This window comes from Corythoichthys intestinalis, chromosome 2 (assembly GCF_030265065.1).
Source record: "Corythoichthys intestinalis isolate RoL2023-P3 chromosome 2, ASM3026506v1, whole genome shotgun sequence".
NCBI lineage: Eukaryota > Metazoa > Chordata > Actinopteri > Syngnathiformes > Syngnathidae > Corythoichthys > Corythoichthys intestinalis.
Genome location: NC_080396.1, coordinates 55425686 through 55450080, shown reverse-complemented (window position 1 = coordinate 55450080; position 24395 = coordinate 55425686). Strand labels below are relative to the sequence as shown.

Genomic DNA, 24395 nt, shown 5'->3' with positions numbered 1-24395 from the left:
AGTACACTTGCCAGAAACAAAAGTTATGGTTCTGCATTGAGGGGGAGCCTTGGTAACCCTGTACACACATGGATAAACAGACAAGTTAGGGTATTTATAACCTGCCTGTTGCTGATCGCTGACAGTTTAGAGAGTTTGGGGACTGGGTGGCATCTTTTGTTTCAGGGGGCGCATGTATATTCACTTACTGAATGGTGTAAAGAAAAGTACACCATGCTGCCAAAAGTATTTGGACACCTGAGCTTGATGTAGGCTACACAGGAGCTGGAATTGGGGGAAAAATAGGGAGTGTGGCCTACAGTACCTTTCTTTGAATGCTCTGTTTACCGTGTTGCCAGTTCTACATTTGTCATTCAGTATGCTCAGTCTTGTTATCTTGCCCTTTCGACATCCAGGGCTGGTTGGGGACCGAGAGGGGAGTGGGTTCACTGAGCCTACCCCAGCCAAACATGCACATGATATGGCCCGGATCACAATAGCTTCTATTTCAGTTGATGCACTCGGGTTATCAGGCCACTTACGCCTACTCTCTCTCCCCCTCTCTCTTCATCCAACACTCACTTGCTCTTAACACAATCATGGCCGACAGAACCAGCCGGGTCAATGCTAAGCGAAAGGAGAAGAAGACAGAAGACAAAACCAATGATGAAAAAGGCAAAGACAAGGCCAGAAAGCAGGACAAAGTTGGCAAAAAGATGGAGATGACCCCTGAGCCATGTGAGGCTACAGAGGACAAGAGGAATGGAGAAGCTGCTGGGGCAGTAGGCGTGCAGGTGAAGAAAAGTGATGGAGATGGCGAGTTCGAACCAATTGAACTGCCGCCATTTGAGATCATCGCAGGGTGGGTAAGATGCTTGTTGTGTTTGTACTATGAATGTCTGCATACTGACTATTACTGAGTGAACAAGGATATGTTGAAATTGGGAGGAGGAATAAGTGAGTCAAGGGTGGATTGACATGGTTTTGTACTTTGTCTAATTACACTAAGTAGACCGGTTGAATTGAGACTAGTTAAAATTATCTTGTTATATAGAACATTGCTTTGCTGTAGTAGATGACCGAGGTATTAAATTTTACCATTACATTTGAAGAGAGAAGGCTTTAATTTCTTTTTATTTGGGCAAATTACTTTTTTTCCCCCCTACCAATCTTTGTAGATGACGAATCCACTTGAAGATGTAAATTGTAAGAATTAATGTTTACTGTGCTTGTGATCTCAATTGACTGATATCTTGGCAAACAAATGGACAGAAAAGTGAACATTTTTGGTGCCCGATTACCCGCTTGAAAAAAAGCAAACTTTTTGTATGGGGTAAGCATCAAGCCATTGTTAACTTGTTAGCCGCTCCCAGGGGTGCCCATTACGTCGATCGCGATCGACCAGTCGATCGCAACGCCAGTGTGGGTAGCTCGCTGCATCAAAAAAAAAAAAAAAAAAAATTTATGTACATAGTTAATTATGTTATGTGAGCAAACATAATTTACCGTCCATTTTTTATTTATATTTTTTAAAATGTACACAGTTATTTGTGTTTTGTGAGCAACATAACCTCATATGTTGCTCACAAAGCATAATTACTGTAACTGTACATTTAAATATATTTTTCTTTTTTTAGTTCACCCTCCTCTCTCTTAATGTAGATCGCGGGAGGTTGTCTCATTTAAAAGTAGATCTTGGAGCAAAAAACATTGAGCGCCCCTGCGCTACATCATTTGTGCTAGTGCTAATGTTTGTCAAAAGAAATAGGCATTTTCATTTTGTAATTATATGTATATATATATATATATATATATATATATATATATATATATATATATGTATATATAATTATTATTATTATTTTTAATCGAGTTAATCACAGCATAAAAATTAATTAATCGTAATTAATTGCAATTCAAACCATCTATAAAATATGCCATATTTTTCTGTAAATTATTGTTGGAATGGAAAGATAAGACACAAGACGGATATATACATTCAACATACTGTACATAAGTACTGTATTTGTTTATTATAACAATAAATCAACAAGATGGCATTAACATTATTAACATTCTGTTAAAGCGATCCATGGATAGAAAGACTTGTAGTTCTTAAAAGATTATTAAAACCCCTCTTAATGTTTTAATGTCTTAATGTTATAAAATCAGTAAAATTTTCAAATAAAAAATAAACTAATAGCTCGCAATTGTTGATGTCAATAATTACACAATGCTCATGGTGCTGAAACCCATAAAATCAGTGGCACCCAAGCGCCAGCAGAGGGCGACAAAACACCAAAAAAACACAAGTAACAAATGGACATGACACTGTGCTGTCATTTCAATCTGTTTGAGCGGGGCATGTGCGTTAAATGTGTCAAATATATTAACGTGATTAATTTAAAAAATTAATTACCGCCCGTTAAGGTAATAATTTTGACAGCCTTAACATATATATACGTGTGATTTAAGTAATTGAATGCCATTGACAACGATAGACAAAAAATTCACAGCGAATGGTCTTGCGCCGTCAACAGCAACCAATCAGTTAAATGAGTACCTGATAATGGGTAACATTAACAATATCTACTTGTATTTTTTTTACTCAAGAAAAGTGTGTTATTTTTGCTACCCTTGTTTATTAATTTACTGTGTGTCTGAAAACCCCCAATTTGCCTGATCAGGACCCCACAATTTAAGCCTTTGCTTTAAAGCTTGCAATATGATCACAAGTTTACAAATATGTTTTACCTCCTACCAGAGAGCAGATGAGCCCATTCTACTTCAAGTTTCAGTTCAGGAACGTAGAGTACTCATCTGGCCGGAACAAAACCCTGTTGTGCTACAGAGTGGACACGCCAGGAGGCAGTACTGAGCCTTTGAAAGGTTATCTGGAGGATGAACATGCCACAGCTCATGCTGAGGAGGCTTTCTTTCAGCAAGTAATGTGCTCTCGCCTCAGCTGTTCATTGTGTTATCCTTTTTCCATAATAGAAGTTTCAGTTGTCGTTCCATCTCTCACCTTTCAAGGTGCTTCCTGACACAAACCCGTCCCAAGAATATGACGTCACATGGTATGTGACATCCAGTCCCTGTGTGGCCTGTGCAGCCAAGCTGGCCAACATCCTCAGACAACGCAAGAAGCTGCGTCTCTGTGTGTTCTGCTCCCGTCTCTTGGAGTGCGAGGAACCAGAGATAGTGGAGGGGCTTAAGGCAATGGTGACTGCAGGCTGCAAATTGAGGATGATGAAGCCCTCTGACTTCCAGCATGTTTGGGATACATATGTGGAGAAGGAGGACCAGAGCTTTGCTCCCTGGGAGGACTGTCAGGAGAACTACAACTACTATGTGGAGAAACTGGCAGACATCCTCAAGTAAAAGTAAGCCAGACTATCAAATGCTAGTCTTTCAATCCCTTTTTTATGTATTTAAAAAAAAAAAAAAAACTTTTTTTTGGTCACAGGTTCTAGTGTGGACTGGAGATTTCTCCTTCAACCGAACATTTGGCACATTTCGGAAAATGTGTTCATTGGGAAAACAAGTTTTCATGGTTTTTTTTTTTTTTTTAATTCATCAAATGTTATCCTAAAATTCACGTTTGACAGAGGAAAAAAAGTTGCTGTTATACTTACATTAAAAGTACCGTTCCTGTCTTGAAATGTTATTGTGACCGTCTAATCTTGTTGTAGTAACTGTACATACATTGACAGCGGGCGTCTTGTGTTATACAGTAACAGTATGGACTAAAAGATGAAAAAGTGATGTTGCAAAAATGTTGAAAAAATATTATAACAGTACACCTGAATTTATCAGCAAAAATACACTTCTACAATTCGAAACAGCTAATATTACTTGCACTCTGGTATATCAGTGGAGATTTGACTTTTCATTTGCATCACCACAACAAAATTTGCACCTTCACTCTGATATATTCTTATTTTCTCTAACTTTTTCTTTGACCGATGCTAGCAAGTTTCAAATACAAAGGCTTCTTTGGTGGCTCAGTGTTGAAAGGAAACCAGAGCACCTTCTTCCTCTGGAGGTCTATCACTGCTCTCTGTTGTCACAGCTGTAGACATCAACAAAGATTATTTGATGAGCTCCATTACCTTGTACAACACACTATACCTTGGTCTTCCTGCAAGGTTACAAGTGGTGCATTTGATTCAGTGCAAGTAATGTCCACGCCTTCTGCAGGTCAAATTTAATTTCAAGAAATATTAGTGAGGAACGTGTTGAGTGGCACTGTACCCTTCAGTCATCTAAACTGTACCTTTTGTAGGAGGATCTAGTTCTTCATTTGTGATGTAATCCACCAGTGGACAAGGAGCGTCTGCAAAAACGATAGAGGAACTTTAACATGACTGCCAACGCCTAAACTGAGGCAAGCTGTGAATGTGCTTTCTACAGTACAGTCTAAATAAGTTATCGAGTTTGAGGAAATAGACACCGGGCTATGTCATCATACCATCACGGTTCTTGAGCTGAGCCATGGTGAGAAAGAGCTCGGCCTCCTCTGGCCCTCCATCATCCTCCGCTGCACAATCAGAAAAGACACCATGCCACTTCATTAGCTTACTTTTGATAGTCCTTTCCTCAAAATCAGTGGTTTTCAAACTGGGGTCTGCTAGCCAATTTATGTTGACCAAATATGTTGTTCTAACCCAATTCTAAGCTTTAACGTGACTGTGATATTATCACAGTACATGACATGCAGCACGCACACTGAATTTCTACTTTTCTATCACTCCTTTCTCATGAAGAGTTGTAAACATGAGATAACGCAACTTCTGCAAAATATTTGCTACCTGGAAGTTCAACGCTTGAACCAAAAGTTTCCAACATGTTGATACAGTATAAATGGGAACCATGTCTTTGGCATTGCTCTGTACAAATTAATATGTGATTGTCTTCCTCTGGCCGATTTCTTGTCAAACAGAACACGATGTAAAAATTAGTGTTGCACCGATACCATTTTTTGGGCCCGATACCGATACAGATACCTGGCTGTGCAGTATCGGCCGATACCGATACCATTCCGATACTACTCTGTTTGCAAAAAAAAAAAATATATATATATATATATGTGCGTATAAGGGATGCAACGATACAGTTAAGTCTCGGTGCGATTTTCGATACAATTCAATACATTTAATGCTCTGAAACAGAAAATACAACTGTTATTATTATTATTATTATTATTATTATTTTTTTTTTTTTTTTTTTTTGCTAACAAGCAAAAATAACAGTGCCATCATATAAACAAGCATTTTAGTGCATAATATTTATGTGCTTACTTCTTACTGATCTGAAGAAAAATTCTGTATATAAGTGCTGAGAACAATTTTTACTGTTTGTAAAGTGGGTCACACTGTTGATTGCCTCAGCTCTCTTAGCAGCTATATTCACCATATAGGCAAAACATCCTATTTGTGGTCCGAGTCCATCTGTAACATGTACTGAATTAAGAGTATTTGCAGCATTATCTATAGTCACTGGTATGGGTTGCTTTGGCCTGCTTAACTTCCATTCAGTCATGGCGGTTTCTATTTAATCAATGCAGTCTATGGACTACGCGGCGCTCTGGGCTCACGCAGCTAATGGCATGGGATCTATTGTACTACATCTAGGTTGCTATTTAATGATATCTAGTGTGTGCGTGCGAGAGTTGGCATGGGATCTAACATAGGACATCTAGATTGCTATTTGATGATATCTAGTGTGCGCGCTGCGCAGCTTGAGTGTTTTCTGGCCACAGAAGTCACTTCTGCTCATTACTGCACAACACCAGCATATAACAATCGACTTTCATAAACAGGACGAGTTTGAAGTACGGCGCTCTTAATTTGCCACTCATTGTTCATCATGAAACCATGAATTTGCTTAGTCTCCCACGGTCTTAACCTTTCTGATCCCATCGGCGTTTCAACATCAAGCGTTAACTTACACATGTTAGTCGTTTGTGAATACCATGTCAAATGAGCAGCGTAACATCGCGGATATACAGTTGCAGTGTACATCCGCAATATTGAAGACGGAGGTGTAAATTTCATTTGGTAATTTCGAGACAAAGACACACAGATGTAATGATTTGGGGAGTTAGCTCACGTGGGGAGGACAGTATATTTGCGTTCAAATGATGCCAGTAGATGGTATCGGTGCCCTAAATGTTGGTACTTGTCGATACCGATACCACCAATTCGGGCCGGATCAGCGCCCCCTGCCCATACTGGTATCGGTATCGGTGCAACTTTAGTAAAAATGTATCCTCCCATCTCCACTCTGTGTTCGCAGTCATGTTGTCAGTGGAAGAAGTGCACAGCAGCTGACCCTAAGATATAAATATTGAATTTAATTGAAGGGACCATTGTTGTTCTTATCAATTAAATGACTCTTAAGTATTTAATTAAAAATCCTAAGGTTATTAATTCATCCGTAATGGATTGTTCAGATCTACTTTTTCCAAATGCTCACGAGGCTTTGCCGTTTAATCTGTAATGCACATCTGATTTACACGCTGCAAGAGAAAAAGTGTGCCTCATTATTCGGTTTTGAGGCTCCTCTTAATGATATGTATTTTTTAATTGAACAAAAACATGGAACGAATGTCGGTCTGTTTTTGCTTGTTGTCTGCATGGCCTTGGAAGTTTTCCCTCTAACCCCAGGTTTCATCAATTCATGCTCAAAGACTAGAACGAAATGGTCAGAGAAAAATGAAATGGCGCTATTGAAAGGGAAAAGTAAACTGTTGACAGAGGAGACGTTAACATGGCACAAAAATGATATTTATTGATTTTTTTTTTCTTTACGAAAAGACCAGAATTTTCTAAAATTCAATTCGAGGTCGAAAATGAAAATGATTGTCCTTTGGTGTCTTCGAATAAGTAAAGACATGCTTGCATTGAGCTGCCGCCATGCAGAGCATTGTTGGATATTCGTGTGCAATTTATTTTAGTGTTGTGAAAAGGAGGTGTTAAACCGAGGCTTATTGGCCCTTTTAGTTTTCAAATGTATCTGTGTGTCATTGCACCGTCTTGCTGCAGGGATTTGCATTATAATACACAGCCGCTTTTATTTCCAATACAAAAATTCCAACACACACTGGAGGTGAAAGAGAACGCTATCTTTGTAGTAGCCTAGTAATAGTACGTAAACTATCCAGCATGCGTGTGTTCTGCCATTGTGCACGCCTTGTATGGAGAAATCGCACGAGCATGACAAATTTGGGCCAAAAAAGCTGTTTTTGAATATGGAAAAACTAAAAAAGATTCTTCGCACCCCGTGTTGTGAGTGACTTCCAGCATCCTTGAGTACAATGACCTGGATGGACAAGATTTTACAAGAATGTCTAGATTGAAAAGTGACCTTGCATGAAATCGCCCCCCACCCACTGTTGCAAGTATACAATTCATCATAATGAGCGTGACGTTAAAGCTTATCACCAATGTGGTTTGTGATCAGGGGCGGACTGGTAATCTGTGGGTTCTGGAGGATCACAGAACGGCCGGTGCCCTGGACGGCCGGCGGCCGCCATTCATTATACATCACTGTTTTTATCCCCCCCTAGCCTCTCATTATCTACAGTTCGCATCCAATCCGACAGGTGGCAGCAATGCCCCTGGCTGTTCATCGCCAGTCTGATAGAAGAACGAAGAAAACAAAGTAGCCTTCATTGGTTCTTTGAAGAAGCAAACTAGCGAAGAGCGTTAATGCACAATATGGATGGTGGTGGCAAAAAAAGAGAAGGGTGGCGCGGAGAAGGTTAGGGAGAAAAAATTTAAAGAAACTGGAGAGCAAAGCATTAAAATGTCCTAAATTGACAAATATTTTCGCAAGCAAGCAGCAGTCTGGCTGCAACGGCCACGTCGGGTAACAGTTACTAACAGCAGCCCAGCCCCCGGCGATGGTGACAGGGGTAGCGGGAGCCGCTCTGACGTGCAGCCGGTGCAGGGAGAGAGAAAAGAAGAGGGAGGGTTTAATGATAAGCTGGTGGAAGTTCCCCAGACAAGCGCGGGGCAAGTAGAAAGGGATGAAAACGGTCACTTGCTCGGTATACTGGCAATTGTTATCCACCAGGTAGCCACATTTTAAATGAAATAAATGACAATTAAAGGGTTAGTGCCAGCTAGTCCGTTTGCAATCGTGTCAAGTTACAGTATGCTAGTCCTACTATCACTCTCCTAAGGAAAAATATTTTAGCTGTAAAAGAACGTATGCACAAGCAGCAGCAATATTAATTCAGAAGAAATATAACAAAAATATTAATAAAATGAATGGCAAGTTAAATTGATATATTTTTTTAAATCATGTATATATCGTTTTGTTTTCTGGTTAATACTTTCCAATGAAGGTTATGTATCCAGGATTTATCTTGAAATGTTTATTGTATTTTCATTGAAATGTATTATTTGTATGGCAAGATTAATTATGGCAGGGGTCTCCAAACCGGTCCTCAAGGGCCGCTGTGGGGCCTGGTTTTTGTTTCAACCGATCGAGTACCGACAGTTTAACCAAGGAAGTTTCTGCTAAAACAAGCAGCACCTGACTGCAATCAACTGATTGCACATGTAAGACACCAGATTGGTGCATAGGTGTTGTCTTGTTTTGTTGGAATGAAATCCTGCGCCCACTGCGGCCCTAAGTGGAATAGTTTGGAGACCACTGAATTGTGGCATAAACAATGAAATCATTTTATAGACAGATAAATAGGGATATATTATAATAAATTAGATACATAAAACTTGCTTTGAAAAATAAATTCTTTCATTTGTTTTTCAGGTTGATCATAGAGCTAGTACAGAAAATGAGCCCAACTCCAGTTCAGCCTTGCAGTACTTTGAGCGCCCCAAGTCAGACAGTTACAGTCTAGACACATTTTCTTCATTTTCTCTCAAAGTGCACGAAATTGATGCATTTTACAATAAAATGTAAAAAAAAAAAAAAAAAAAAAAAAAAAAGTCTTCCGGGGGGCATGCCCCCGGACCCCTAGGGGGTCTGTGTTTCCCTTCGTAGAGCGATTCTTGTGGGTTGGGCCGAGTCAAAGTCCAGGGCTGCTTTTTAGTCCCAGTCCGCCCCTGTTTGTGATTGATTGCAATTGCATTTGTATGTCAAACTGCTCAAACCCATTGAATTCCCATTGGAATTTAGGGGGCGGGTACATTGTCGTTATGTTTAATTGGCATTTGGATTATGAGGCATTCCTTGGAAAAACCTTTTACTCCATACGGTACCTGGACCCAAAAGACTGGAGAACCCCTAGTTGAAACGGCCACCACACCTGGTTTTCTGGTGACTCTGAGAATAACACAGCCGAAGAAAACAGCAAGGATGCCGAAGAAGATGCAGCCCGAGATCGAAAGGAGCACCCGCCTCTTCAGCACTAGAGGTAATAGAAGCCAAAAAAGAAACTGAGGAGGTAAAATAATCAAACATCCACATGGCATTCCAAACTTACATAAGTTCTTAGTTGTGAGAGGATCACTTTTTTTTGAGAAAGATGGTCGCCCTAAGCGAATACCCTGGCAAACGTATTGGCTCTGCTTAGGGTCATTTTGGGGCGTGACCGTATATTTGTCAGATGATGAATTCGGAATCCACTGTCCTTCCATAAACCTGTTTTTTGATGGTATTTTTCACAGATGTCACAACATTTACTTCTGGCTCTTGTATTGGATGTCATTTGATCATTTTTGTATTCAAAATACTGTAACTGAACTTGACTTATTACCACGTGTAGTTCCACTTGTCTTCATTGCCTTTAACCTCACATTTAAGCACAAGACTGTCAGTGGAAAATACCTCAGACCAACCGGTTAACACAATAATATTTGCTGATGGCCGTTCTAAAAAAGCAATAATAATACATAGATAAGTTGAATAATCAAACACATAGTGTGGTTGACTTTAACAAAGAAGGAGGAATGCACATACCCTCAACTTTGAGCCTTAAAGGCCGACTTTGTTCCGTCTTGAATATTGCAGTAGGTTTCCCTCTGGCTGCTTGACACTTATATGATCCAGTGTTTTTTCTGTCTACAGAACCTATTGTGTAATTCTTTCCAGAGACAGTGAGCTGAGTGTCGTCTTTGAACCACATATACCACCACCCAAAGGAAACATTGATGTGACAGGTATATGTGACGGAATCGCCAGTGTGCATGACCATGTGTTCAGGCTCCTGCTCCATTTGGATGATTGGTTTGTCGTCTAAGGGGGAAACATGGATTCAATGTGTCGGTGGCAATTTTCCAGTTATACTTGTTCCTTGTCTTATGAATCGATTTTTTTCGGTTACCATTCCTTATCCTAAACCACTTGAAGCACAAATCAACTTTCCCCATCGAAACCAATTGAAATGTAACAGGAACAAACCAAAAGTTGGGGTATGCATACGTCAAAGCACCATACTTGACATAAAGTTTTACTCAATTATTCAAGAGAATAGACTTACCATAAACAGTAAGCTGCAGTCCAGATGTGAAGTTGCTGATAACAGACCTGCTCCTGAGCTTCCCCGAGCAACTGTATAGTCCTCCGTGAGCGGGTGAAGCAGAACGAATGGACAAGGTGGCTCTATCCAGCCCAAAGGTTACTGTGTCATCACTATGGATTACCTGGTTGTCTCGGCGCCATGTGTATGTCCAGCTAGAACTGTTTGCCATTGCGCACCTTAATGTCACACTCTCAGTGGGGAACACATCAGCCCAATGATTGCTTGGGGTCAAAGATGGAAGTGGGATTTCTGAAAAAGCACACAAAGTATCCATTTACCATTTGGAACTCATGGACTTCATGATTCCCTTAAAAATGACGTGTCAGTCTCAATCATCGCAAGCCAATTTCAATTTTGATAAGAATCATATTGAACACACACCAAGCCAATAACTTGCTGCCTGTCAATGCAGTTACACATCACAAATGTATGGCCTTTAACACACAATATACTGAAAACGTATTTTTTCTTTGAATAAACCCCTCTAGTTTTGAGCTAAGTTGGAAACAATTTTGTGCAGAAACAAAAGTAAAAGATAATGAAGTAGAAAAATGAAATGGGACAGCATATGTCAGCTGAATGAACTGAACGTACCCAGAACATTTTGAATCAGTTGGTCACTGATGTCTGTGGATATATTTTGGCCTCTAGTGGCCTTGCACCAATAGGTCCCCGCGTCATGTGTACTGAGGTGGATTTGGAGGGTCTCGTTTGTAGCCACAACCTCCTTTTTATCTTTGAACCAATGGTACACCCAGTCAGACCCCACCTGAACTTTACAGGTGAATGTTATGTTTTCTCCAACAAACATCGAATTCAAAACCGGATCCTTTCTCAGTGACGGTTTTGGAATGTTTTCTAAAACAAACCAAAAAAAAAGTCTCTCAAAGATATGGTCATTAATCAGCATCACTTGCAGCAGGGATTCACAATAATTGTTTAATTTAAACCACTAATTAAAAAAAAAAAAACTTACCGTAAAAACCCATAGGTTGGGGTACTCCTACGTCAAAGTAACATACTATACAGAAAGTTTTACTCAATTATTAGAGAGAAAATACTCACCGTAAACTATAAGTTTCAGTCCAGATGTGAAGTTGCTGATAACAGACCTGCTCTTGAGTTTCCCTGAGCAACTGTATTGTCCTCCGTGATAGGGCGAAGCAGAGCCAATAGACAAGGTGGCTCCATCTAGCCCAAAAGAAATCGTGCTATCACTTGGGATTGCCTGGTTGTCTCTGAGCCATGTGTACGTCCAGCTGGAACTGTCCACCATTGCGCAACTAAATTTCACACTCTCAGTGGGGAACACATCAGCCCAGTCACTGCTTAGCGTCAAAGATGGAAGTGGGATTTCTAAAAAAAAGAAAAAAAAAGCACACAAAGTATCCATTTACCATTTGGAACCCATGGACTTCATGATTTCCGTAAAATTGATGTGTCAGTCTTGATCATTGCTAACCAATTTCAATTTGGATAAGAAATATATTGAAAATACCCAAAGCCATTAACTTCCTGCCTGTTGATGTGGTTACACACCACAATTATATGTTTTTTTTTTTTTTATCACACAATGCACTGAACATGTATTATTATTATTATTATTTTAAATAAATCCCTCTACTAATGGGCCAAGTTTTGAATAATTTTGTGCAGAAACAAAAGTGTAAAATAATGACGTAGCAAAATGAAACTGGACACTGCCCTCACACCATCTAATATTTACCGCTAAATGTATTCACTTCCGTCACCACCCTGCACTGGACCACATCCTGTTTCAACAGAATAAAAACAGCATAGAAAGGAAGCAAGGTGCTCACTAACTGTTGTTCCACTCACTAAGCTCCTGAGGTTCAAAAGGGTTAAGTTGCTCAAATCAACGAATAGCATTTGTCAGCTGAATGAATTGAACGTACCCAGAACATTTTGAATCAGCTGGTCACTGATGTCTGTGGAGGTACTTTGGCCTCTAGTGGCCTTGCACCAATAAGTCCCTGCATTATGAGTACTGAGGTTGATTTGGATGGTCTCGTTTGTCGCCGCAAGTTCATTTTCATCTTTGAACCAGTGGTACATCCAGTTGGACCCCACCTTAACTTTACAGGTGAATGAAACGTTTTCTCCAACAAACATTGAGTTCAAAACTGGATTCTTGCTCAGTGACGGTTTCGGGATGCTTTCTAAAACAAAAACAAAAAGAGTCTAAATAATTCAGGTAATAATCAGCATCACTTACAGCAGGGATTCACAAACATTTTCTACATTTAAATCAACAAATAAACTGAAACAAGACTTACTGTAAACTGTAACATTTATGGTGTTGCTGAGAGCAGAGCTGACCCTCCTGGTTTCTAGGTGTGCTTTGCAGGCATATATTCCCTGGTGGTCTCGAGAAACAGAGGTGATGTTAAGAAGAGAGCTCCCTAAACTCAAGACAATCACTGGGTCGTCTTGGAGCGCCTTTCCGTTTCTGTGCCAAATGAACTTCCAGTTCGGATTACCCACATCGCAAGTCAGTTTCACACTTTCCCTTAGGAACACGTCTGACCAGGAGGTCTGCAGCTTCAGGATTGGTGTGGGCGGTTCTAAAGTTAGGCAAGTATCATTCAGAACCAAGAAGACAGTAGAATGGCATGAATAAAACATTTAATTAAGTGACCCTTACCCGAAACATGCAAAGTAAATGTTTTACTTCGCTCTGTATAGAAAGGTCTTTCTCCTCTCTTGGCTTCGCAGGAATATTGTCCATTGTCAGATAGTGCTAAGGAGACTATTTCATAAGTATTATTATAAGATCCTTGGATTTTCTTATTTTCATGGAACCACAAATATTCCCATCCAAAGGACATATTGATCATGCACTGGAAGGTGACAGATTCTCCAGGAAACATTGGCTCCAACTTTGGATCAGGCACCAACACTGGCTTAGGCCTGTCAGCTAAATAGTAAAAAAGACATTAACATAATTTTAGACAAATAAAGGGATAGAGACATGTATCTTACCATAAACTTTCAGTTCAATTTCGTTACTGTTGGTGGAATTGCCCTTTGTTTTGTGATGAGCTTTACAAGAGTATGTTCCAGAGTACTTCTGAGATGCTGCAGTGATTGTTAGCAAAGCTTGATGCGACGAATTCAAAGAAACATTTTGGTCTGCATCTTGCACTGGCTGTCCATTTCTATACCAACTGAAGGTCCAGTCAGAGCTGTCATTGACACGACATTCAAAGTATGCCTCCTCAAAGGGGAACACTTCCTGCCAGTGGGACAGCATGTGCAGTGATGGGACAGGAGGCTCTGCAAAAGTACAGTAAATGCATTGTTCATAATTTTGTACTCATCTTTTTCGGATGGTGCTCACCATAGACAGTCTGGGTCTCAGTTGTTGCTAGTTCAGGGGTTGGAAATGAATGACAAATTTCAGTGTGAGTCAGCAAAAAAACTTACAAATATTACATTAAATTGAGAAATTTCCTTAGTTTAGAAATGGAAAAACTAAATTTCTTTTTTGCCATTGCTTCTTTCCTCACCGTGGATAGTATCGTTCTCAGCAGATGGTGCTCTTGTTGAGGTGACACTCAAATTCATGTCAGTGACTGATAGTTGGGAGAAAAAAAAGTTAGAATTTTTCAACTTAAACACACAATCAGTCAAGACTGATGGGGTTGTTGTCATTTTGGATAGAACACATTGCGTCAGAATAGGGTGAGGTAGACCGACATTTAATGACGATAGCAAACCCTTATTCTTCTATGGATGAACACGGATTTGGAGAGAGACACAGATTAAATGATCATGACCAAAAACAAATCACTAGTCAATCAGGAAGGACTCACATGATACGTTTCAGGTCATTAGGAGCAATGAAAAAGACAAAGAAAACAATTTGCAAGCAGGGGTGTTGGAAGTCACTCACAGCTGGTGGTGCTGAGGCTCTTATTTTGTTTTTCACATCCAAAAACAGCCATTTCGGTTCAGATTTGTCATGGTTGCGCTTTTTCTCCATATAAGGCGTTCACAATGTCAGTACACAGAAACGCATGCTGGATCGTTTATGTACTATTCCACCTATAGTGTGTGAGTTTTTGTATTGGAAATAAAAGCACCCGTGTATTATAATGCAAATCCCTGTCGCTAGATGGCGCAATGACACATAAACACATTTGAAAAGTGAAAAGGTTCAATAAGCCTCGGTATTGCACCCATTTTTCACTACACTCAAATAAATTGCACACAAATATCCAACAGCGCTCTGCACGGCGCAGCTCAACAGTAACAACAACGAATAATATGGCTATTGTGCAAGCTATTTGAAGTTCTCCATTCTCGCTGTCAGACATCGGGCATTAATGGCGTCACCAGCCACAACAAAGCGTCGCCATATTGAAATGGGGACAAAACACGAGTCACAAGCAGTTGCTCTGTCGTGCATTGTAGTACAAACGCGTTGAACTTTTGTCTTATTTGCGGTCTTTATTTCCGTTGGAATGACTAAAAGTTGCCGTGTTGTGGGTTGTAACACAAGGAAGAGTTCGGAACCGTATTTGAAGTTCTTCATTCTTCCTCGTGAGAAGAAAATGACAAGCAATTGGCTGAAAGCAATAAATCGAGGAACAGTAAAAGAAGACGGTTCCGTGGACCAGGCACATTTACGTTTGCAGCCGACATTTTAAGACTGGTGAGTAAACTTTAATCGATTTTTTTTTTTTTTTTGCCCCAATTAACTGCTAGGATTCAGTAGACTAGGCAGTGGTTATTATTACCGTAACCGACAACTTGCAAAGCATTATTTTTCTTTTGCCGTGAACTGCTCTGATCGGCCAATCGGTATATTATTGGCCTGGTGGGAATTGGTTATTTAACCGTGACGTGTTCATGGCTAAATAACACTTGGAGGCGAATTAGCGGTTCTGGCAGAAATAATCACTCCGTATATACTACCAGTTTTCTTAGTTCCACACAGTACATATTCCACATAATTGATAAAGATCAACTTACTCTGTGACTTTATGAGGTAGATGTAGATGTTTCCGAACTCCACTGCAGGCAATTCCTTTGGATTGTTTATCCAGCTATCAGCTGCGACTTTGTATGGGCAGATTTGCAGGCCAATACATGCTAATTTTAAGTTGTATCGCCTCCTCGTGTCTGTCGGCAGTGACTCGTGATAATAATAAGTCATGTTTAAGACGTTTTTATGAAAAAAAAGACGCAAAACACAGCTGAAATATATGAATTTCAGACTACGTTTGTCTACGGATGTTTACCTGTGCGTGCCCCCCTCTCAAAATGGCGACACGTTGCTATGCGAGATGACGTCATCATGACATCACGCCAACTGCGAGAATGGTCTAAATCTGCAGCTAACTTTTTCTCGCTTGGAACTATTATAAACTATCACTATCATCTTCTTTTTTGGACCTTGAATTGAATTTTAGAAAATTTCGCTGTTTTTGTAAAGAAAAAATCGCTAATTCGTTCTTGTGCCATGTTAACGCTGCCTCTGTCAACAGTTAACTTTTCTTTTCCAATAGCACCTTAGTCAACATGACCTGGTTGCAAGCAAGGTGCAAGGTGATGACTATGTTATTGACAAAAAAAAAAAAAAAAAACTTTTTCAAAATGTATATTTAATCCCCAAAGTTGAATACGCTATTGTTTCAATACCTTTTTTATCTTGATTTATTTTTAATAACAACAACAACAGCAAAAAAATTATCCACCAACAATTTTTATCTCCCAAACACCAAGGGGTGCTGCAGCACCCACTTCCCGTGCTACCGTTTGCAAGTGCAGATGGTGTTCCAGAAGTTTTGGGCACATTTCAAGTCCTCTTATCTGCGGAACTATGAATGCTAGTAAGTAAAACTGGTACCAGTTTTAAGCTAAATTTGTCAAGGTTTTTTGAAATGATAATGATTTTTTTTTTTTTTTTTCAGATGCGGTTACTGCGCGCACTAAAACAAAAATGGCACTTTCCTTTTTTGAATTAGTAAAAAAAAAAAAAATCATGGACCATTGTTCAACGTGCATCCGGCACAAAATTCTTAAATGAGGAACCAGAAAATAATTTCATATTGTGATGGCATGGTAAGAATGATCAATGGGTGTTTGTGCCCAGCAAAGAGATTGGGATGCCCCTCAACTTCAGATGATACAGTAGAATGACTTCGAACAGCGGCCGAGCGGAAATCGATCAAAAGAGCCAGTACAGAACTTTAGCTTCCTACAACAAGCGTTTGATGTGTCATAAAACGATGACTGCACATGACACCTTACAATCTACCACAGGATTAGTACAATTGCACCCTTAGTTTTGTGGGAAATGCATGTTGAAAAAAATGTCTTTTTTTTTTTGTACAAAATTATGGATGCAATATGCCTTTTCTGGCTTAGTGAATCCCATAACTGGGTCTGAAAGAATAGAAAAAATCATTAGAATTACATAAAATGCAATGAATTGAGCTCTAGAATGGTACCAGTTTCATTTTACAACCCTTCAGTTCAGCAGATGAGGAGTTGAAGTTTGCCCAAGACTTCTGGAACACTCTTTAGTTATGAGTAAAGTTAGCTTGGCTTGTTTCATTTCTTCTCCCACTGCAAATGTTCCATCTTCTTTTCATTTTGTATCAGTATGAATGCCTTGAGGCACTACGCTGCCATCAAGTCTGATTTTTCCCCCTCACGATATGTGGTGGGTCGCTCACATAAAAAGTCAAAGATGTGAAAAGGTATATTGTCTACTGTGTACCAAGATTGAGAGGGGAAAGAAAAATACGTCCCAGATGATGTCCAACTTAAACATGAATAAAATTGAAATACATTCGTAGAAGGTAGGCTATCACAAACTGTGGGACATTACGGCAATATGACACAATAACAAAAATAATGTAATAGAGATAGGAAACAGAGCATCTAAAATTTCCTCAGGAAGTGTCAGGCACATGAGAACAAAGTACTTCATCTTTCTTCTGTGACTTCCTCAACATTGTCATTTGCTTCTGAGTTTTACGGGTATTGGAAAGACAAATCACAAAATAAAATGCTAAATTCTTATAGTTCATTAAAAAATATGTATTAAAAAAAGAAAGAAAACAAAGAAATGCAACTGTGGACTTTCAAGCTCAACCTAGTGTTACTATTTTTCAAATAGTAAAGTTTCTCACCATCCTCATAATCCACAGCCGCACATACAGCAGAGAAATCTGTCAAAAAAAGAGATAAACACCTCATGATTGTGTCTCTTAATGAATGGATGCACAAAGACTTACACATGACACCAAGGAACTTGATGAGCCCCATTTTCCATTGAGTGGCACATGCAGTCAAGCAATGCAGTTGCAGTGTGGTGTGGTGAAGCGCAATAGAGGAAACCCACTAAACAGGCGTGTGAACAGCAGTTTTCCTCCATTGGCCAATCTGCTTTTTCATTCTAACCAGGAAATGAGTTTGTCAAGCATGCATAGATATAGTGTCATCAGCGTCAATTATTAATGTCAAACATTATATTCAAATTAAGCCACATTACCAAAATTGCCATTATAATGACAAAAATACAAACACAAAATGTAATGAAGTTGGGAAGTTGTGCAAAATGTATTTAAAAATAGTATAAACAGAATACACAACTCAAATTTAACCAGAATTGTTCATGCATTAGTAGCGCCCCCTACAGTTACTCTAAAACTGTGGTCCCCAATCTTTTTTGCACCAAGGACTGGTGTGATGTGCGCCTTTTTTCACGGACCGGCAATGTGTAGCAGAAAAACACAGTAAATATAAAATAACACGACGGGGCCAAAAACGAACTTTAAGTACAAGGAAAATGTAACTCACCAGACGCTTAACCTTTTGCAACAGTGGCTTATCCTAAAACTTGACGGCAAATATCCTTGGTCACAGGCATAATGTTTTTCTCCAATCATGGAAGGTTTCTTGGCTATGGCATCACAGTTCGCCACGAGGTATGATGCTCTCTGTGCATCTTCTTTTGTTGATGTGAGCCCTCACTAATCGATTCTGTCTCTCGTGCTCGCAGTTATTTTGCTTAAAAAATTCCGAAGATATATCCATTATTCCACGGTGCTTAGTCTCTATGTGCCGAGGCAGCTTTGAAGGCTTTATTGCCCTGTTTGCTAACTTTTGGCCACATACTATGCAGAGTGGATTTGGTGTAGGCTCCTCTTCTGACTTTACTAGAATGATACTTTGTTTAGACGTTTCCAACGTTGACAGCACTCATGCAAGCAAGACTTTGTGAACGCAAGGAGAAGCATCTCACTCAGGCTGGGCAAGAGAGAAACAGCTGGCTGGCGGCGAGCACTGGCCACGGGAAGCCTGCAGACAAGCGGCAGTTCGTGCAGCAGTTTCCACCAGTAAATGCATACGGTCGGCTACAATTCACTTAAAATTTAGCGTGCCTATATAGCTGACTGTACACATACATCATTGGCCAGCACCGGAGCAAAGACCTCCATCTGATATGCAGGGCATTATTACACAAAGCCCACATTACACAAAATACATATGTAACCGACGAGAGCTGTGTTTTGTTGATGGGAGTTTTAATATATTCGCTGTTACCCTTTGAGGTAGATGCAAGAAATTCATTGGTCCTTTTGTAGAACTGTAGCTGAGCGTAATTCATCCTCCGGTAGCTGCTGCCGAAGGAAGGATCTCAAGGCGGAAAATAAATTTTGGTGACAGAAGTCATAATTTTTTTCCACTGCTGCCACCGGAAGTATCATTAGAAATTCAATGGGCACTTGGCAGAACTGAAGTCGACCTCAATGCATCCAATGTTGGCCGCTGCTGCTCTCACCGAGACAAAACACCCCCCGCCAAAAAATGACACATATAGACATGTTATTTATGTGTAACGGGATACCTCAGTCATAGACTTCATAACGTAATTGACAGGACATGGGGTGCGGGGCCGATAATTAGGGGGCCTACATTGTTTGAGAGGCTGTCAAAGCTGACCGAGTGGAATCACAAAGAGCTTTTTTCGTTGAAAATTCTTGTGAATAAATGCTTATATCCCTGAATTCTTTATAGATATGGAAGTAAAACAGTCTCGATTCTTGGTTAAAAGCAAAAAAAAAAAAACTTGCAGGTGGCATTTATTTTATGTAAATATGTCGAATGTGCAGCGCGTCTTAAGTTCACTATGGCGCCGCCTTACCTCAACAAAAGGCTTTTTATGTTGAAATTGTTGTGAATAAATGCTTAAATCCCTGAATTATTTATACATATGGAAGTAAAACAGTCTCGATTCTTGGTTGAAAGCAAAAAAAACTGTGCAGGCAGCATTTATTTTACGTAAATATGTTTGAATGTGCGGCTCGTCTTTAAGTTCACTGTGGCGCCACCTTACCACAACAAAGAGCTTTTTACGTTCAAATTCTCGTGAATAAATGCTTAAATCCCTGAATTCTTTATAGATATGGATGTAACGGTCTCGATTTTTGGTTAAAAGCAAAAAAAATGTGCAGGTAGCATTTATTTTACGTAAATACACGTATGTTGAATGTTCGGCCTGTCTTTAAGTTCACTGTGGCACCGTCTTGCCAAAACAAAGAGATTTTTACTTTGAAATTCTTGTGAATAAATTCTTAAATCCTTGAATTCTTTTCCCATTGGCAGTGTATCAAATACTTGTTCTCCCCACTGTAGATATAGATGTAAATCAGTCTCGATTCTTGGTTAAAAGAAAAAAAAATGTGCAGGTAGCATTTATTTTACCTAATTATTGCGAACTATGATGCCAATGCCTTAGCGGCTAATTTCTCCATTTTTTTTCACAACGTTTCAAAATGCATGCATGGTCAGAAAAATATAATAATTACCTTGAATCCTCGAACAGATCACTCCTAAGACAATCCCTCCTGTTTGTATGTGGTACAGCTTTCGTACTTTTTGAACCAAAATCCACCATTAGTTCGCTGCATGCGTGTTTGTGAATAGCTCCTCTTGATGTGGGCGGCCCCCTGCTTGAAGGAGTTGCGCAGTGCATGGCCAAGCTGACCCGTCAATAATGATGATGTCTATGCCTCAGATAAGCAAATATTGTAATTTTATTTTATAATTGCACAAAACTTGGTTGGTTTCTTATTTTCTCCTGTTTTGTTTCAGTCTGTCCTCCTCTTTCAAAGTTGGAACTATACTGTATAACTATTACATTATCTTTCTTTGTTGTTTAATTTGAATAGGGCCACATTGCTTATGCCAAGTTTGACAGGGGATTATGTTTTAGGACTTTATCAGGTATGTCTCCCCGTTTCCGTTTTCTTTGTGTATGTCAATGGTTAGGGGCACATTACTTATTACCAATTTTAACGGGAGGATTGTGTTTTTGCATACTTTGTCAGTCAGAGCAATTACAAGGTCATCAGACAGCAATCTTGACTCCTGTCGTCATTAATACACAGGAGACGAACACCACCAGTTACACATGTGAGAAATGATGTACAGTATATGGGGCATCAGAGGCTGTAACTTGAAGGCAGAAGCTTCATGATCAAGCAAATGAGGAAGCTTCAATTGTGCTGGGCACAAAGCCACTGAAGGGTTGCGGAGTTATTAAATAGTGATAGGGTGAGCCAGAAAGCTAGAGTTCTACATGACATCCCCTGACTAGGGGTGTGGCAAAAATATCGAAATGGTGATATATCGTGATACTTTGTATCCCAATAGGTTATCGATATGCTCCTGCCAAGAATCGAGATATCGTTTTAAAAAGGTGTCACTGTTTAAAAAAAAAAAAGGGGACCCAACAAGTTGCTACCAAAATCTTCCACCATAATAATGTCTCAGTTAACTATAAGGCTGCATTGATGGTGCTCGACGCTAAATCATTTAGACTGGGAACGTTTGTTCATTCGAAACCAGATCATTTACAGTTATTCTGTCCGATTTTCAGGGCATTTACAGGTCACATGTTATTCATTTTATGGCATTTTCAGGTCATTTCCTGTTGGGTTTGAGTCACTGCCTATTGAGTTGGGTGATTCCCAGGTCACTTCCTGTTCTGTAACTCAAAATAAACAGGAATACCCCAAAATCAATAGGAAGTAACTGAAAATCAACAGGTAAATGACTCAAATGGCCCAAAATTACCTCATTGCCTGGCATTGCCTGGCATTGGCTGTCACTGACGGCCATAGACGTTCAATCCATTTGAAGTGGGAGGGATGACAGCGAATGAACATGCCACCCTCCCAGTTCAAATGGATTGGACGTCTACAAGTGATAAATTCATTCCAATTCACAGCAGAAGCTTGTTTTTCTGTTCATTAGTTGTTTGTAGAATATCCTAGAATGATTTCCTGAGCGATGTATCGATAATCGTTGTATCGCCATATCGTAAGATCATCATTATCGTGAGCTTTGTATCACAAATCGTATCGTATCGTGATGTACCAAGAGGTTCCCACTCCTACCCTTGCCTTGACCCACTTTTTAGGCTTGTCCAAAAATTCTGGCAGCTATGAGTAGAAAAAGAGTTTATTTTAGACAATTGGACTCAATCACAGGGACTCAGACTTGAGTCGCAAATTTAATAACTCGCAACTCAACTTGGACTTAGAAAAAAATGCAGACTCGGACTTGACTCACTTGAGATGTGAGGGCCCAGGACTCGAGACTCGTCTCGTGAGGCAATGCCTCGGGACTCAACATGACTTGACTCATGAGGCAATGACTTGAGACTTGACAAGCTCACTTGAAAAACTTGGATCTTAGATTGGTTCCCACGTTCCAGTGATCTGCTTGGAACACCATAATGCTGCTTCATTCACTGCAGACTATACTGCATGTATACGTATATTCATTCATTTATTTATTTATTTATTCACATTAGCTTACATTGACAGTAAGGTTTTCCTCAAAGATAAACTTGAGTGCTTTGTGAGTAGGCTGGGGAACAATGGTGAAGGCCTTGACTAACCTGTGACACAACTTGACTCAACAATCTTTTGACTTGACACGACTCGTCTTTACAACCTTGTGACTCAGCTCGACTCGATATGACCTCAAGACGACTCGACTCGACATAACCTTATGAATGGACTCGACTTGCCTACTACAGGTAAAACTCGGGATTAATTAGTGAATCGGATTATAAGGACTCGTGCAATTGTCTGGTTTATTGCTATAACCCAAAGATTCATCACTCAAATTTTCTCAGCCTGTACACGTTTTCAGCACTTACCTTCAAAACGTATTTAATGTATTTTAAAACCAAGTCATCAAAATGCCTAGCGTGTCCCTTTAAACTGAAAAGGATAGTAAATAATTGTATTTTGTGTTTTATTATTTACGTTTTACATAATGTCTAACCTAACCTATACCTGTAGACTGTTTACCCTTGTGTTCTCTATTTTTCTTGTATGTTGTTTAAGTATCACATTTATCTACTTCACGAACATGTTTCAAACAGAACCAATTCAAACAGATGACATGATAAAAAAGACTACTGCATATCATGCCATTCAGTTTTAGAGAACTACTACACATAAATTACTAGCCTATCTGCAAGTGCAAATCTTGACACATCTCCTCTGACATTTCTTGATTTCCCATATCTCATTAAGACAAAGATGACCATTAGCTGGAACAATAATGTAATTACAATTCTGATAATTATATAATAATTCAATAATCATAATTATGGATAATTATAGTGTTTACTGTATTTGCAAAACTAGCTGAAACTGCAGCACACTGCAATCATGAATATTGTTGAAACAACTGTGTGCACAATACCCATTGATCAAAAATAGACAAAGTTATTGTAAATAAAAAAATATCTTTCCTTACCTGCCACGACTGTGGCATGCAAAATATGATTTTCACTCTCAGGCCAAGTCATTTTAAAACACCTGTACTTGCCTCTCCAGTCATGTCAAAAGAATTATGTGCCCCTGTAGCCAGCTGGGTGAGGACTTTAAACTTGGTGGATTTGAATGCTGTTTAAGAGTGTTTGGTCAGTAGTTCACTGTCATTATTTGACATTTGTGGGAATAAAATTAAATGATGTAACACAAAATACTGCATACTTTGGCAAAAAAAAATATAGGGACATTTTAAAACATATGGAGAAATGAACATACATAAAACGCAATATTTATTTCACACCTATCTCTTTTTGAAAAAACAAATGCTTTTTATTGAGTGGTCTAACAAACTATAATTTATTGTAAATGGCAAAAAAAAAAATCAACCTGACATAAAACAAACTATATTATCATTCAGGATTTAACAAAATGGGACGATGCAGTGAGGTTGGTTGGAGACAGATTCGTCATTATGTACAATGTTGCACCATCATCTTTCTTCCCGGCACCCTAAACATACACAAAAAGAACATTAGGTGGTTAAACAATAGAAAAATTAAATGTGTGTAAATGTATGTCTGATCAGAATCTTTTTTGCACACTCTTCCCATTCTCTCAATGAGCTTCAAGAGGGAGTCACCTAAAACGGGTTTTGACTTCACAGGTATGCCTTTTCAGGGTTGATTAGTGGAATTTATTGCTTTATCAACGGGGTTGGGACCTTCAATTGTGTTGCATTGAATGAGGTGTGTCCACTCCAAACTTTTGGCCTGTATTGTATGTATGGAGCGAGAGAATGAGTTAATTTTCTTCATGTTTCCTACTAATAGTGACAATTTTGCATTTAACAGCAAATGAGTAGGAGTCTCAACCAATCCAGCAGATGGCGCTGCATAGTTTGGGCCCAAGCATGGCATCAAAGTTTTTATCTAGGCTTGAAAAATTCTGCCTAGCTACAAGTAACCACACACATATAGAGCAACCCTGAGAAAAAGAATGTGAGCAGTTCTGCCTAGCTAAATTCTCTAGTGGTAGCTCAAGTTTTACAATGAAACACTTATATTTTGTGTCCATGGCCAGTAGGG

General features: G+C 39.4%; 3 protein-coding genes across 9 annotated transcripts in view; 1 reads left to right on the top strand and 2 right to left on the bottom strand.

Moving 5' to 3' along the window:
* Positions 1–494: 494 nt before the first annotated feature.
* Positions 495–12730, top strand: apobec2b (apolipoprotein B mRNA editing enzyme, catalytic polypeptide-like 2b). The gene is made up of 4 exons (XM_057827084.1): positions 495–841; positions 2744–2924; positions 3013–3362; positions 3446–12730. The coding sequence occupies exons 1-3, from the start codon at positions 495–497 to the stop codon at positions 3358–3360; spliced, it is 876 nt and encodes a 291-aa protein (XP_057683067.1). The 3' UTR covers positions 3361–3362; positions 3446–12730.
* LOC130910010 (carcinoembryonic antigen-related cell adhesion molecule 5) lies at positions 1998–17837 on the bottom strand. Of its 3 annotated transcripts, XM_057827024.1 has the most exons (19): positions 17746–17837; positions 17641–17679; positions 14005–14070; positions 13836–13862; positions 13478–13771; positions 13140–13412; positions 12772–13059; positions 12391–12654; positions 11540–11830; positions 11069–11332; positions 10433–10723; positions 9913–10188; positions 9710–9824; positions 9437–9594; positions 9260–9361; positions 4451–4519; positions 4256–4315; positions 4111–4173; positions 1998–4051 (listed from the first exon to the last, which is right to left on the bottom strand). In XM_057827024.1, the coding sequence occupies exons 1-19, from the start codon at positions 17774–17776 to the stop codon at positions 3984–3986; spliced, it is 3039 nt and encodes a 1012-aa protein (XP_057683007.1). In that variant the 5' UTR covers positions 17777–17837; the 3' UTR covers positions 1998–3983. The 3 variants fall into 3 exon arrangements, with proteins under 3 accessions (XP_057683007.1, XP_057683015.1, XP_057683023.1); XM_057827032.1 differs by lacking the exon at positions 13836–13862; XM_057827040.1 differs by lacking the exons at positions 1998–4051; positions 4111–4173; positions 4256–4315; positions 4451–4519; positions 9260–9361 and having other exon boundaries at positions 9463–9594; positions 9698–9824.
* A 5249-nt stretch (positions 17838–23086) lies between these two features.
* mybpha (myosin binding protein Ha) overlaps positions 23087–24395 on the bottom strand; it is a 39872-nt gene continuing 38563 nt past the window's right edge. For 3 of the 5 annotated variants that reach the window (XM_057830044.1, XM_057830045.1, XM_057830046.1), the window contains one exon: positions 23087–23820. The gene's annotated coding sequence lies outside the window, so the exon portion shown is untranslated. The remainder of the gene's footprint in view (positions 23821–24395) is intronic. The other 2 variants (XM_057830047.1, XM_057830048.1) reach the window with 1 other exon arrangement.